The sequence below is a fragment of the Diabrotica undecimpunctata genome, chromosome 8, assembly GCF_040954645.1.
Source record: "Diabrotica undecimpunctata isolate CICGRU chromosome 8, icDiaUnde3, whole genome shotgun sequence".
NCBI lineage: Eukaryota > Metazoa > Arthropoda > Insecta > Coleoptera > Chrysomelidae > Diabrotica > Diabrotica undecimpunctata.
In genome coordinates, this window is record NC_092810.1 from 126,002,266 (window position 1) to 126,019,724 (window position 17,459).

Below are 17,459 nucleotides of genomic sequence, written 5' to 3' on the forward strand. Positions count from 1 at the left end.
CAACAAAGATGATGTTCAACCCGAAAGGTTTGACTAATTTGTGTTCCAAACGTCATAATATATGGCTTTTATTTCGACTGACTAGAGGACAAAAAATGATTTAATAAATTGTTTAGTTCTTCCCCATCAAAGCAGGTGGCACCTCTGTACGCCAACCACTAACGTCGAAAATATATTGGAGACATTAGATTTGAATTGATATCGAGTCCGAGTCGACTGAAGAGGTGGGGACTATACCTAAATAACTGTTATATCGCTCCATTGATAATATATGGCTTTTATTTCATATATATATATATATATATATATATATATATATATATATATATATATATATATATATATATATATGTATATGTATATATATATATATATATATATATAATTAGAATAGAAGAATAATTTTGATTATAATTGTATTTCATATGGCACAATGTATGAAAGTTTTAAAGTCTGTTCGGTATTTATAAGTTTTAAATATTATAGTGGAAGTATGTATAGCTAAAGCTCGAGTAAAGTTTTGTTCCGTAAAACCCTTTAGAGCGGTGTTTGTATTTCGGACATGCAAGTAATAAAAATTTCTCATAAACCTGCTTGTCAATAGCGCACCAATGGACTGATTTTTAATACTTCAATATAGGGTATTGGTCGTAGACACGCTCGACTTTTTTCTTGCATTAACTGAACCAACGACAGACTTTGAATAATCCTTCATCTGGGACATACCTTTTAATGTTTCGTCCTCTTCGTAAGTACCGGTAAATCTTAAATACATAGGATTCATTAGTGATGCTCGATTGTGAGTTGCTTCTACAATTGGAAAATTAAAGCATTCTCAACACGGTCCACATTATCATCAATATATTGCACAATAATTTATTATTGTTCAATAATACTCTCGAGGATACAATATGAGGTAAATGTATAGGAACCTTGAATTATTTCAGAAACAGTTGTATTGTTTCTATAATAGAACAATTATGAAACTTGTTTAATTAGGCGTCAAAGTAACAATAAAAAAGTGGTACATTAAAAAGAAAGGCACATTATCTTTAAGCTTTATTTATTTATGAAACGGGAAAAAGACTTAGGATATTGCACAACTTCTTTATCTTTAATAGAGTGAGTAGCTTACGCAACTGGTATCTCAAAAAGTACGATAAAGAGGTTAATTAAGGAAGGTGAAAACAAATCATCACCTAAAAAATTTGGTTCACCCAAAAAAAGCATTTACAGGCCTAGCTTCAAGCCATCGATTAATCCATTTAAGAAACACATGAAAAATTTTAAACGTTGTTTACGAATCTGAGAAAACAAGGAATTGCAACTGGTAAACTATCTTTTTTTTTTAAAAAATTGTAAAACAATTAGGATTTACATACATACTTCTCACACAAAATTGTTGACAGATAAGAATATATTTTTCCTATAATAGACCAGGGAAATAAGCAAAAAAAGTACCCTGTTTGTGACATTGAACAAGGCCAGGCCAACGACAAACAAATTAAGGTTAAAACATGGCAAAATTTCGCTTTTTTTTTTGTTTATCAGCAGTTTATCAGACTTATAAGAAACTTATAAGTCAAATAAAAGCCTTCAAAATAGCGTTTTCTAAATATTCCTATCCTTATTTGTTGCTTAGAAAATTCAAAAATTTCGGTTTTTTATAAATTTTAGTAACTTTTTTTTAAATAAACTTATAACAGTAAAAGGGCAGCACGGGTTCTGGCTATTTTCCCATGTTAAATCCTATAAGAAATCGCTAAGGTCCATTCTGGTCATTTTTGGCTCTTTTTGTGGTGGAGGCGCGACGGCTTATCGGATCGTGACATACGAGGGCTCGTTGGAACGGGAGGGAGATAACGAATACGTTGAAGCAAAAAACAAAGATGGCGGCATTGCCAAAAGGACACTAAGCCTGTAACGTCTAAACGGCTCAACGTACAACAACGTGCAAGGTATCGATGGAAAGGGGAGGAGCCATTAAATACGTAGACACAGAAAAAAAACATGGCGGTGTATTACCAAAAGGACACTAAGCTTGTAACGTCTAAACGGCTCAACTTTCAACAATGTGCAAGGTATCAATGGAAAGGGGAGGTGATAACGAATATGTAAGGACAAAAAAAAAAACAAACGCAAAGACAATGACAAAACGGCACTATATCGTTTCTCTGTTGTTATTAGTCAGATTACTGCGTGTAACACGTTAAATGAAAGAGGAGGGGATATCCAACACGTTAACACAAAAAATAGACGAAAAGACATTGTCAAAACGGCACTATACCGTATCTTCGTTTCTATTGGTCCGATTTTGATGTATGAGACGTCAAATGAAAGAGGGTGGGATATCGAATATGACAACAAGACAATAAATAATGGCCACATTGCCAAAAGGGCACTATATCGGATCTTAGTTTTTATTGGATCAATTACTACGTATGAAGCGGCAAATGGAAGAGGATGGGCTAATGAATATGTTATCACAAAAAACAAACGCAAAGACGTCATTCACGTCATTTTAAGTGACATGTCACGTCAAATGTTCCGTCCTGCGTCGAATGTCGCGTCATGGGGAGAGGAACTATGTTAACAAAAAAAACAAAGATGGCGTCACTGCCAAAAGGACATTAAGCTTGTAACGTCTAAACGGCTCAAGGTTCAACAATGTGCAAGGTATTAAGGGAAAGGGGAGGTGATAACGAATATGTAAGAAAAAAAATAAACGCAAAGACAATGCCAAAACGGCACTATATCGTATCTCCATTATTATTCGTCAGATTACTATGCGTAACACCTTAAATGAAAGAGGAGGGGACACCGAATACGTTAACACAAAAAACAAAGACATTGTATGTAATATAATAATTATAAGTTCATTTTTAAAAAAGTTAATAATATTTATAAAAAAAAACAAAATTGTTGACTCATTTTAAAATTTTCTAAGCAACAAATAAGGATAGGAACACTTAAAAAACGCTAATTTGAAGGTTTTTATATAACTTATAAGTTTCGTATTCTCAAATTTGTTTCAAATGCTTCACTTTTCTCTGATAGACGAAAAAAGCGAAAAATTACCGTTTTTTGATCTTAATTTGTTAATAACTAATTAAGTCCAAAAAATCGACTGCAGGAAACATATAGGTTCTTGTTATAAAGGTCCATACTAGTCAAAACAACTGGCGTTTGCCTGGCTGGACGAGTGTTACAAAAAAAGCTTATTTCACTGGGCTATGAATGCAAATACATTTTGCTGAATTTCAAATTAAAGTCCTATTATTTTTCTAACATACGTGGACTGTTTGCCCTAAGAATTTTTCCAGTTCATGAACAGTTTATTTATAACCAAAATTTGTGCAATGTAGATAGTTAAACAAATATTTTACACAAATATTATTTTAAAGAGTAATATTTTTCTCCGTATGAAAATTAAATAATCTTTTCAAGTATAAATAGTAAGTGATCTATATTAAAAATAACCAGTCTTATTAATAGGTTTGCATCGAATACAGAATTCGATCGTAAAATTTTAGTTCAAGTGAGCTGTACGTGCAGATCCAACCCTGTCGCACAATTCAGTATGAAATTGAAATATCCAATGTTTTTAGGATTCATTTGTATTTCGAGGATGCGGATTTACTAGGTTCATGAGGATTTGTACCAACTCTACCCAACTCCTATAAAACAAAGCGCGTACTTATCCTATTAACCACATTTGAAATAATTCAAACGTCCCATGCTATTGCCTTACATTGTATTCATTTCTTGAAGTTCTAACCCTGTATAATAAACATATTCAATCTGTATAATAGAGGAGTGAATTACAGTTAAATACAAACTATATTCTAAGTAACCCTATATATTAGACTACGTGGTACTAAAAAAAATAATTTTAGTTAAGATAAGCAATTATTGTAATTAACACTGAGCATTCACGATTTATCTAAAGTTAATTCATGAAGAATGTTGTTCAAAAAACTACCTATATAATTTTAAGACCCGATAATATTCCTCTTCTAGACCATAAACCGCATAAATGTTTAACTACTGTTATTGTTTAGATGAAGGTTATTATTACAAATTCCAGTTCCAACCACCCCACATCTAGTGCACCAATTAACAGATTTTGTTGTGGTTTTATTAAACTTACTGTTTTAGACACATATAACAAATAGGTCTTATGTCAACCTAATATTACTCGAATGTTCGTTATTTCCACCCGTACTAACTTTTTTAGCATAAATGATCCATACAAATCTAAAATAACATCTCATAATCGTTAAATAAACCATTATTTTTTAAAAGATACTAGGAAGTTTCTCAAAAATCAATCTACTTATTGCCATCATTTGAGTTTAAGATTTAAAAGACCGACATATTTATCAGAAAATTTATTTTTCGATCAGCCTTAAAAACAGTACAAAATATTTTCTCCACATGGAAACTAAATTCCTGTAACTGCGTGTATACCATGTATTACAAAAAATTTATTTAAAAATTTCTTTAGAAAACCCCTAAATTACACGTATAATATTAAAAAACCCCTAAATACATGGGTAAAAACCTATTATAGGTATTTGCCATCGAGTTAGAATCTAAACTCGATGGTATTTGCAAACAAAAAGTGCCCGGACCAGATTACTAAAGTAGGTGACACAAATTGCAGATTCTTCACAACGAAATTTCTAATGGAAAATGAAAAGAATAACTAGAATTGGCCTATTTATAGGAAGTATATTGAAATAACAAAATACGGTTGACTTGGTGGGTGGTCTACAATTTGACGGAACTATTTGGCGGTCGGAAATGAACTGCATCTAACGGGACATTTTTCGGTCAAATTTCTAAAAAATATTTATTATTTTTGCAAACAAAAAATGCCCGGACCGGATAAACAGAGTAGGTGACCCAAATTGCAGCTTCTTCACAACTCAACTTCTAATGACGGAACTATTTTGGCGATCGGAAATGAACTGCATCTAAAAGGACCTTTTTCGGTCAAACTCCTAACGAATATTAATTATATTTGCAAAGAAAAATTGTCCGGACTGGATTAACAGCCTTTAGATAAGCAACTACGCAAAAGATATTAAAGTTTCAAGACGGGAATCATATTATTACCCCCGAGCGGTATTTTTAAAATAGGTTTTTATTGTGAACCTACCTGTAAGTCAAAAATAGATCCTGAGCAAAATATTTTCGTGGGAAGATATTTTTATGAGAATTAAAAGGTATTATTTATGTACAGAGTGAAATAAGATTTCGTCATTTTATAATAAAATAACGAAAATTGGACAGGCTATAACAACACGGATTTTTGACATGTTACAAATCGTAACGTGATCTATTTCTCGTTTTAACAATTTTTTTTTCAAATTTAGTATGTATGAATTGGAAATAACAAGTTTTTTTAAAAACTGAAAAATATACAGGTTGTCCCATTTAAATTAAATAATTTGAGGATATTTTGTATCCTCATGATTGACATCAAATTCTTATTTTGTGTGTGTTTATATATTATACCTATATTTTGCATAATTGTCGATGATGTGTCTCTAACTATGATGTCTACATAGTCAAATATGTTGTTCAACCTAGTTCTGAAAGCGATCAAAGAAAAACTACTGTAACTGGCTATGTAAACATCAGTATACAACAAATCAGTGTATACGCAGATGACGTAGAAGCAAGCAACGTCTTCAGGAAACCTTAGGGGACATTGATCATCAATCAGGATAAAGAAGACTTAAATGAAATAAAAATAAAATATATACCAGTCAAAAGAATAACTTAAAATGAAATCAATATGAAAGTAAACAACTATACTTTTGTATATCGGTACAAAAATCAATCAAAAGGTACCGAAATAAATGCCTGTAGGCCGACTGTAAACTGTACATACTGTGTCAGTAAAAGGTTCATGACGTCAAAATTATTAGATACAAAAAATCAAAATGGTCATATGTATACAGAACTTAATTAGAACCTGTAAAAATCTACGGATTTGATCTAAGTGAAAGCGAAGAAAAAATTCAAAATATTTAGAGTTATAAAAGAAGTTCTAGATCCGGCTAGTACAACAATGTGGAGGATAGTTTCGGTGGATGTTGGAATTAAGTCTAAGACGTAGAATGAAATCTATTTATAGGAATTAAGTTCTATATAAGAACCAGGATCAAGGATGCTGTAGAAAAGATAGTACACATAAGTAAAACTAAGCCGGCACGCGGCAACCATGAATGAGGATTGGTGGACTAAATGCACAATAGTGTAAGCGACCAAGTTAGATATAGGGGTGAGCTTTTACACGGTAGACTGATGAAATTACGGGGGTTACAAAAAATTGAAGTTGCACAATAAAAGATCGACCGTGTTGGAAATGACGACGGGATGTGACGATTTTATTTAACATTGCTTTAAAATTTGTAAAACAATGAACAAAAAATAAACAAATAAGTATTATAACAGAACTACAAAATTATACTAATTTAAAAATGTATATAAAGTTTAACGATACGTGTTATTAACTTAAAACCATTGTGGCATATGCAATAAAGATTGACTTTTGAGAAGTTCTCCATACATTTTCATTACTTAAAAGTTTCACTAGTACTGAGCAAATACTATGATTACTATATGATGTTAGCGTACATTGTTAAATAATAGTGCAAACTAAGTAACAACAATACATTCACATTTTTGCACCAATTTTGTATTCTTACATGAAATGGGTCCTATTCTGTCATACGACAGTTTTGACAGTTGACTCGCTAAAACTAATAAAAAACATTATAAAAGCTCAATACTTGTGAAATAAATAAATGGGAAGTAATATTTATTTTATACCTAAGATTATATTATTAGCTTTCAATATAATCTTGTAACTACAATATACAACGAGAGAATAAATTCTACCCTCCTCTCCTTATTTTAGTAATAAAACAAAGTCTCTCAGACACGTCGATTTTTAATCTTGTTATAATATCTAACAATATCAAAGTTTTGGGTAATTCGATGAACCACCATCAAGTGACAGCCACATCCTCAACTTTTTTTAAATAGCAAAGGATGTCAAGTGATATTTCATTTGAAAGGTTATCAAAATCTGATTCCAAAAATATATTACACTAATATTTTTTGCTTACTTATTAACTGATTAAATAGTAAACATTTTTCAACTGTTACATTAACTGTTACATTAATAAATTTCATAATAAAAACCATAATTTTAAATTATAAGGTCAAAATGTTCAAGATTCACCTGTTGACAGTAGTATAACCTTTTGTTCGTTATTCAACAGTTTAAAACATTACTCAGGTTATGTTGTTACATTCTTGTATAACTTTCCTGAGGTAGGTAGATCAGCAATGTTTTGTGGATTTGTCTGGTAGACCTTGATCTTTAGCACTTTCGCTGCGCATGACTCCGATCGGAGTCAAAGTGGTCCTTTGCTAGGTGCGCATGACTTCGACGGGGACAGTAATCCGTTGATTTTTAAGAGGGTATATTTTAGTACGACACCGACATTAGTTAATGTTTGTCAGGATGTGAGTGAGGACTTAGTGTCAAAAAAATTTACCAGTTCTTTGCTGTGGTAGTTTCGTGATTCAAAATGGCGGAAAGTATGCCGGGCCCTTCAAACGATGAAAAACAAGAAATATTCCTGCCTCCAGACATAGTATTTCAAAAATTCCTTTGGTTAATAAGGGACGAGCAAAGAGAAAGCGTTGTAAAATATGCTCCGAAAACAAAATTAGAAAGCAGACGAGATATCACTGCGAAAAATACCCTGATCAACTCGGATTTTGTGTTGAATGCTTTGAAATTGCTCATATGTGAATCAAAATCAAATCAATATATGAATCTTTCTATATTTTATAGAATAAATAAACTTATTTTTTCTAAAATTCAGTTATATAATTATTTTTCTAGAAAAACGTTTTAATTTGCCTTGTGCCGATCGACCAGAAAGAAAAATCTAATAAAGTAAGATCCCGTGATCTCAGTGACCTTTCTATGAATTATGTCGTCTCTTAAGGGCAAAAATGTATTTAAATTATTTCGGACTCTGCGTTCACAATGAGACGAAGCTAGGTTTTACTGGAAAATGATGTATTGATGAAAATCTTGTGGATTATTTATGATTATGGCGGTTATTGCCGGTATTATTTCATTCTCCAACATATTAAGGTATTTTTCGTTATTTAAATTTCCGTCAATGAATATTGGGCCTACAAGTTAATTATTATAAATAAAGAGGTTGATACACTTGTATCTTGCAGGTAGACAACAATCTTTTGAGCTGAAAATTCTGAAGTTGGTGTTGTCTCTTCAGGTCGATATGCAATTCTGAGTTGTTTTGTGTTTATGTATTGTGTGTTTGTCCTATCATTAATCAATATTGGTATATTATTGTTGCTAACTTCTTCTTGTAGTATTGGCAACCAGACCAAGCTAGATTCTGCTATGAGGTATCTTTCTTTCATGACTATTGATCCACATTTCGATTGTACTCTGTGCTCTTTGTCTAAGGCATGTTTGCATACCTGCTATCTGTTGAAATATCTGTTTTTAATATATGTTTCATGCTCGTTTATCCTGACACTTAGTGGTCTTGCAGTTTCTCCCACGTAAAAATTGTTGCATTCACAGGGTGGTTTATAAATGCAGATTTTTGAGCTCTCTTGTGCTTTGGCAGGTTCGATTTTAAACAGAATGGATCTCTGTGTTGAATGCTATTGTGATTTTGTAATTGTTTTCTATTTTTTAGTTGAGTACTACCAATATATGAAAAGGAAGAATATGGAGTCCTGTGTAAAACGAAACTGATAAAAAGCACAAAATCAAAAGCAAATATTAGTAAAAAGAAACTGAAAGCTATGAAATCTTTATAGAAGGTGAGTCCATAATATTTTTACCAACCGACAAAGGCAAAGCAATTGTATTTATGGACAAAATTGAATAATAATAATAATAACAGTCTCTGTTTATATCGCCGATGCGGCTTTGGGATTGGCAGGGTAGTTTATTATCTATTGGGCCTATGGCATACAAAGAAGGTAACATATCAAACGCCTATTATTAGGCAACTTCTTCTTCTCTAGTTCTATAATTTGGTCTTTGTTTTACTGTCATATACTGCTTCATGAAATAATAAATAATAGACATGCCACATGAAAACAGTTTCAGAACCAGAAACAAAAAGGGTTTGTGTCAGACCAAGACTTGACATTCTGAATGTGAACGTGGACATTCAAATAAAATTTAGGTTTCTTCATCGCCAAATCAAGCATGATTAAAGTAATCCCGATTTTGTTTTAATAGTTTTTGTTTTAAAAATAAACAAAATATTGTGTTTGTTTGTCTGGATCATCTTCTTTAGTTCGAGAACCATTTCCAGTTTATATGGATGCCATTTATTGTTTCAAAGTATTTCAAAACTGTTTCTTGATTGACATCGCAATCTGATTGACTGACTTGATACATATGTGACACATAAGAACTGTGACAAAACAATTATCTGATTCATTTTTAAAACCAAAACTTAATACAACTTTTACGTAATTAAACATCATGCAAGATATATTTAATATTTTCTTCTTTAAATACTTTTATTTTTGATAGTTCTTTAATGAACAAATAATAGGCCAAAGGTTGATTATCGTTAGTAAAGAAGAAATAAAAACTGGTTAATTTTTACTATTTAATCAGTTAAAAAGTACGCAAAAATTATCAGTGTAATATATTTTTGGAATCAGATTTTGATTAACCTTTCAAATGAAATGTTTTTCCCCTTTGCTATTTAAAAACTATGCTATGTGACTGTGACATCATTGTGGTTTATTAAAATACCGAAAATTTGATACCTATTAAATATTAGAACAAGTTTAAAAATCAACGTGTCCGAGCACTTGTGTTTTATCTTTAAAATAAACAAGTTGACAGGGGGAGGTAAGAGTTAATCCTCTCACTCTTTAAGTTGGTATAAAGATGAAAAATAAATACCGACGGTCCAAACTAGCATTACCTAATATCTAAAAAATTACAAAAGGCGGACAAAATGATCCGTCAATTCGGAGTATATTCTGACACCTCCATCTATTCACGTTAGAGTAAAGACTCTTTGAGAAGATAAAAACCTCGACTGAATTATGTTTTTTAATAAATACTAAAAAATTTGTCAAAATAAAGATAATCTTAATAAAATGTATAAATATGGAAATAATTGAAACTTGTTCCTTTTTATATCAGGTACAATTTTGTATATTGAGTTGCCTACCATGAAGTTTTTGATTGTCATTAAAATTATTTCCAAATAAATCATTAGAACTAGATATTTTTTTAATTTTGAGTAAGTTTAAGCGTTGCTATACCTCTTTAAATTCTAAAAGTTTTGCTGAAACTTCATGTTCTTTATTAAATTACCTTACTACTTACGACAGGGTAAATCCGGGCTAAAGAGATGATAGGTGAAGAGTTACATCTCGTGTATATTTTTAACCAGTTATATTTTGTTTTCTATTACGATTTTGCCGTAAAGATTGCAGAAGACAGACTTTCAGAGAATATAAAGAAATTGTTCTACTTATGTCTGCACCAAAGTGAAACACCTACAAGATGGCACAGTGCACTTACCATTTTATTACACAAAGGGCGATCCAACAGATCTCGAGAATTACCGACCCATAAGCCTGTTAAACTACCTCTACAAGTTATTCACAAGAATAATAACAAATAGACTGGAAACAAAATTATATTTTTACCAAACTAATCCATCTCAAGAGAAATCTACCATAGTGTAACACATTCTCGTAAAGGACTAATGTCAAAATTTCAGCCGAATCGGACTCGTAGTTTCGTTTTGACAGCGTGTGAAAGCATGCGTGTCCACGGATTTTAGAAAAATGGAAAAGAGCAGTATCGTTCGGTGACTCAATTTTTGTTTTTGGAAGAGAAATCTCGTAGCGAAATAAAAGAGCGCTTGAATGCTGTGTACATTGACTCTTTTTCTTCGATTGCTACCATCAAACATTGGTATAACGAGTTTTAACGTGGTCGCACGAAATGGCTACCACGGAGGATAACGTGACAAAAATCCACGATTTCGTCTTGGCAGACCGTCGACTGAAGGTGCGCAAGATAGCTGAGACAGTAGACATCTTAGAAGACCGCGCATGTAATAATCTGTATAAAATTTTGTTCTTAGTAATGATGCAATGCGCCCCGGACGTTTGGAACGGCATCTAATTACAAACCATTCTTCTTTGAAAGATAAAGGCCCAGAAATTTTTATTGCCAAAAAAAGCAGCCCAAAACGTATGAAACTTGACTTTACTGCAAATTTTCGTGTTGAAAATGAGAAAGCTGTGGAATCATCATACAAAATAGCACTTTTGATAGTTAAAGACAAGAAACCACATACTATTGGTAAGTTACTAATTAAACCTTGTTTACTTACTGCTTGTAGTACCGTACTTAGTGAAGACAGTTGTAAGAAAGTAGAAAAAATTTCTGTCTCAAACGACACAGTAAAACGTAAAATTGATGACATGACTCTGGATTTGAAAAATCAACTATTGCAAAAATTAAAAAGTTCACCGTTTTTTTCTTTGCAACGAAACGTGTGAAGTAACAACTGATATTTCAAAGCCACAACTTTTGCTTTACTGTCGATTTATTGACAGAAACCTTTCCTGGAGGAAATATTGTTTTCAACATCTCTTGAAACAACAACTAAAGCCATTGATATATTTTCTGCTCTTGAAGATTTTTTAGTAGTCAATGAACTTCCATGGGAGAAAGTAATTGGCACATGTAAAAAGAACCCTAGGATAATTGGTTCTCACTGCATTATTCACAGACAAGCTTTAGCTAGTCAGACTTTACCTGAACCTCTCAACGTCACATTAAACTTAGCAATTAAAATAGTTAACCACATCAAATCCAGCGCATTAAACACTAGGCTCTTTCAGGCTTTATGTCAAGAACTGAATAGTGATCAGGAAACCCTTCTTTTTCACACAGAAAACCGGTGCTTATCCAAAGGAAATATGTTTGCAAGATTATTTAATTTAAAGTCAGAAGTTGAAATTTTGTTGATGACTTCAAAACAAGAAGATCTTCACAGAAGGTTTACAGATGATAAAAATATCTTTTACTTGACTTATTTGTATGACATTTTTGAGACACTTAATGTCCTGAATCTGAAGCTTCAAGGCAGTAAAAACCTCTTAAACACTTATGATGCAATTAAGGGGTTTATAGAAAAAATATCGCTTTGGCAACGCCGCCTTCATAGTTCCAAGCCAAACTTTTCCTCTTTTCCTAAATTGAACGACCTCCTCGATAATATTCAAACCCTTCCACTACATCTAGTTTCGGATTTGAAAGTCATATCACGGCATTTGGAAGAACTAAAAAATCAAATTCGAAAGTACTTTCCAGATGTTAGCTTGGAAAACTGGGAATTTAAGTTGACAATAGATCCTTTTCATATCAAAGTTGACATTCTTCTAGTTAAACTTCAAGAGCAGGCAATTGACCTAAAATGTAATTCACAAGAAAAAGCAGATTTTGCAAACATGGACTTGGAAGAAATTTGGTTAGCCTACTTTCCTGTTTACCCAGAAGTGGCTTTAGTTTCTGCAAAGTTATTAGTCCAGTTTTCATCCACATATCTTTGCGAATCTGGTTTTTCTGCATTGGCGTATATAAAATCAAAATACCGTTCAAGGCCGGACGTTGAAAGTGACTTGAGGTGTGCTCTGACACAGTTTCAACCGAATATCGAAAAACTTGTCAAGAACAGACAATGCCAACCCTCTAATTGAAAGTGCAAAAACACTCATATAAGACTTTTAACTTTATATGCATATTTGAGTTTTTGATTATTCTTTTTCTCAAATAAATGAATGGGACATCAAATAAACCTTTATTTTGCATCCCAGCTGTTCCTAACGTAGAGTTAGCATCGTTAGTTTCACAATTTCACTGTTCTAACTTGAAACTGGAGGGGAGGCGTGAGCTATCTTCAGTGTTCAAAGGGGGCGCCAGTGCTAAAAGGTTGAGACCCGATGCTATAGCAAATGAGGGACGGGAAACAGCATTTAAAAGTCATATCTTTGAACGTGTTGACAGCTTCACATACCTTGGCTCATGTCAAAAAAAGAAGGTACATTTATTGAAGGAAGAAAATTTACCAAAAATAGGTTCAAATGAAGAAGAAACAAATGTTCTTGTTTCGTTTTAAAAAATAAGGTCGAATTTTGTGTAAAAGTTTGTTTGTTGTTTTATTAGTTTTTAATTAGGCATAGAACTTATTGAGGTGGTATATTTACTGTTACTGTTGTTAATGATTGCCCATCGCCTTTACATAGTTCTGCTACTTTATTGAAAACGTTGAATATATTGACGTCTTTCTTTCATGAGCACCATATCATTGGCATGTCATAGTTAACTAGACTTTATCGATGGCCGACCTCTTCCAAATATATCTCGTCTTTCATGAATACCATATCATCGACATAATATATCATCGTTAATTGGAGTTTATCGATAAACGATGTCTTTTATATATCTTAATATCTCAAGTAATTTTAGCAAGAAAGTACCGTTGTATTAGTCTTTATTGGTATGCCTTAAGTAATTTTATTTTCAGCTACTAATTCTGATAGATTGATATCTTGTCTCACCCGTATCCTTCTACGTACTGTAGCATAACTTTTGTAATATGCCCAACTCAATGCTTAATTATGTTCATTTAGCGGTAATCTGGGTAGTGTTTAGCATTGATTTTCTTTAATAACGGGACTATAAAAGTTGATATCAGCTGTTCAATTACTAGGTTTTCTATTTCGTTAATGTAAACTGAACATTTAAAAATAACACCGAAGACACTTCTGTAAATAACTTGTAAAAAAGTAGACTTTTTTTATTTCAAATTTAAATATTCAACTCAAATCAAGAAATAGATGAAGAATAAAGTCAATATTATGTTCTACATACAGTCTGGGCCAAAATTAACCGGCCACCTTAAAAATTGGTAATTTTTGATGTCTTATATCTCCTAAACCTGTTGTCCGATTTAAGTGATTTTTTTAATATGTTATAGCCTTATTCTTTGACAATATCATTATAATAATATGGTTGCTAAACAGGTGAATTTTTATTGTATACCGGGTGTACGAATTAAACTGTGTTTTTTTCTTAAAGTTTGCATCACCCTGTGGAATATTCTAGCATTTATAAAATATTGAAATTAAAACCTGACTATGGCCTCTTGTTTTCTCAATATTTTGTTTTTCGATTCACTCGCTTATGTTGGATAATACAAAAGTTTGGTAGTTTAACAACTAGCCATGTTTTTCATCAATACAGACGATTTAACTCACCAGCAAAATTAACCTCACCACCTTTATTATTGTTTTGTTTACATTACATGTGACAGTTTGTTTCCTTAATTTGTATCATCGAAGGATTTTTGACATATAGTCGCTGTACGACATTGTTGCAAATCTGTTTCCGTGCTAATAACAATTCTTGAACAATTTGTAATTAAAATTAAATTTGTAATTCAAATTAACAATTAAAATTGTAATTTTATATCATTGTGAGCGAATATTGTTAAAGTTGAAATTTTAGTGCTTATTTATTGTTTGTGATTTTAAAAATGCCACTCGTTCCAACTGATGCTGCTAGGGCAGTGGCTTTAGTTGATGCTGGTTACAGTCAACGTCATATCGCTGGTATACTCGATGTACCCAGAACTACGGTACAAGATGCCATCAGACGATTTCGGGAGACAGGATCGTATAACCGCAGGCCAGGTCAAGGCCGAAAACGATGCAACTCAGTTCGAGATGACCGCTTCATTTTCACTAAAGTATTAAGAAATCGCTTTTGCACCGCTCCTGAAGCTCGTTTTCGTCCAGCTCGCGCACCACAACTGCTCCCACAACACCGTAGGGTTAGACTTCATTTTACGCGAGAATATGCTAACTGGACTATGGCGGAATGGAAGAATATACCGTTCTCAGATGAGAGCAGAATAGCTCTAAAAGGTCCAGATGGACGCCAACGTGTCTATAGGCGTCAAAATGAAAGGTTTGCTGCATGCGCCACAACCGAAACAGTGGCTTACCGAGAAGGGTCAATAATAATTTGGGGAGGTATTTCTTACGGAGCGCATACTGATTTTGTGTTCGGTAGAGGCAGTGTGAATGCCCAAGTATACGTGCAAGAAGTTCTCCAAGACCATGTCATGCCTTTTGCACCATTCATTGGTGATAACTTCAGACTAATGCATGACAATGCACGTTGCCATACAGCAAGATCTACCCGTGAGTACCTTAATGAGGTCGGGATTCAAGTTCTACCATGGCCAGCACACAGTCCTGATCTTAACCCAATTGAGCATATTGGAGACAACCTCTAGAGACGGGTAAGAGCAAGAGTACCAGCCCCTGCATCCTTTGAAGAGCTGAAGACAGCTGCGGTAGAGGAGTGCCACAATATTCCCTAATCTGATATCCAGGATATCATGAATGGATTGCCAAACCGGCTCAAAGAAGTTGTAAGGGCTAGAGGCGGCAACACCCATTATTGATACCCAATTTTTTTTTATTAGACTTTGATTTCCAAAATATTGTTAATTTGAATTTTATTCGAAGATTTTATTCATTGGATTTTTACTGTAACAAATAACTTTTTTTCAAAAAGACTATTTTTTCTCTTCCGCTGAGATAAAAATTGATAAAAAACATGTCTAGTTGTTATCATCATCATTTTGGCTTTACAACCCTGTGTGGGTCCTTGCCTCCCCTAGAATTTTTCTCCAGTCATCCCTATCCATCGCCTTACTCCGCCAAGCACGTATTTCCATATTTCTCATGTCTTCATCAATGTTATCTAGGAATCTTGTTCTGGGCCTTCCTCTTCTTCTTTGACCAATTGTCTAGTTGTTAAAGCACCTAAATTTTGTATTATCCAACATAAGTGAATCAATCAAAAAACAAAATGTTGAGAAAGCATGAGGCTATAGTTACGATTTAATTTCAGTGTTCTACAAATGCTAGAATATTCCACAGGGTGATGCAAACTTTAAGAAAAAAACACAGTTTGATTTGTACACCCGGTATACAATGAAAATTTACCTGTTTAGCAACAATATTATTATAAAGATTTTTTCAAGGAATAAGGCTATAACATATTAAAAAAAGACTTAAATCGGACAACAGGTTTAGGAGATGTAAGAAATCAAAAATTACCCATTTTTAAGGTGGCCATTAATATTGGCCCTGAGTGTAGATTCATAACAGACAGAGCGATTCTGTTTCCTCAGATCTGTACAGACGATTTGAATTCTTTATTTGCGACGAGTTTTCTTCTCTAGTTAATCAAATTTAAAATTAATAATTGTTTTGCCTAAATATTTATTATAAATAGGTTCGCTGCTAACGAAGCGGATCCGCGTTACAAGCATAGACTGTTGGGTGGATACCCGTTTTCAACAACGGCAATATTCCTAGTATATACTCTTTAACCTATTTTCGTTTACCATCATTACATAAATCAATAAAAATGATATTGATACCTGAAACACAAATTTTATACATTCTTCTTAATTATATAAAAATATAATAATATATTTCAGCTATATCTGTAAAAAAGTATTAGTCACTGACGTGTAATAAATGTCACATTATTTCAATAAACATAAAATAGTGAGCATGTCCTTAAACATGTAAAAGGGTGCCTATTTATGTAAAAAAATAACTAAAAAAATATGCAGATGTATATGTATAAATGTTTAGTAAAGGTGCTAAAAATTTCAAAAAACGTGAATATCAGCATAATTAATTTATTAACATTTTGAGCTAACGTTTTTAAATAGAAAAACTGTACATACTTCTTTTTAAGCGATCTCCAGATTTTCTTCTTAAAGACAAAGATCAAGAAAATTAGTAGCCCGTACATTGCGTTTGTAAAGTCAGTTATGTACCATACAAAAGCAGGGGTATCACTAAAGATTAAATCGACAGCCCACGAAACTAATTCTGTAATCCAGTTTATACCCATTGCAAACATCAATTTCAAGTATAAGTTAAACCTGAAACAGATAAAAAATAATTTATAGATTATTTATAAACAATAAAAATTCACTATTTTAAACAATATAAATATATCAACTTAAAACCTTTGTTACGAAATCATTACTGAAAAAGAACAATCTAAGCACAAAGATAAAGAAAATATATATTCTTCAATATTCCTTTACGCTTAGATAAGGACTTTGTTTTACATACTGCAATAAACTCTGCTTCTGGAGCTAATAATAATAACAATATCGTATGGTACTATTGCCAGGGAGATCCTTTTTTTGTTAAGTAAGAAACAAGAAACTAGCCTCAACCTGCAATGCAATAAGATCTGTTTCGAAGGAAATCAATTTAGAATTTTC

General features: G+C 32.5%; 1 protein-coding gene across 16 annotated transcripts in view; it reads right to left on the reverse strand.

The window, feature by feature from the left end:
* Positions 1 to 17,459, reverse strand: part of LOC140447973 (G-protein coupled receptor Mth2-like) — a 347,198-nt gene that overhangs the window by 22,272 nt on the left and 307,467 nt on the right. For 13 of the 16 annotated variants that reach the window (XM_072540960.1, XM_072540959.1, XM_072540955.1 and 10 more), the window contains one exon: positions 16,908 to 17,108. In XM_072540960.1, coding sequence (XP_072397061.1) covers positions 16,908 to 17,108 — 201 coding nt within the window. Of the gene's footprint in view, positions 1 to 590; positions 765 to 4,150; positions 4,258 to 6,722; positions 6,777 to 16,907; positions 17,109 to 17,459 lie in introns of all 16 variants that reach the window. The other 3 variants (XM_072540953.1, XM_072540951.1, XM_072540950.1) reach the window with 3 other exon arrangements.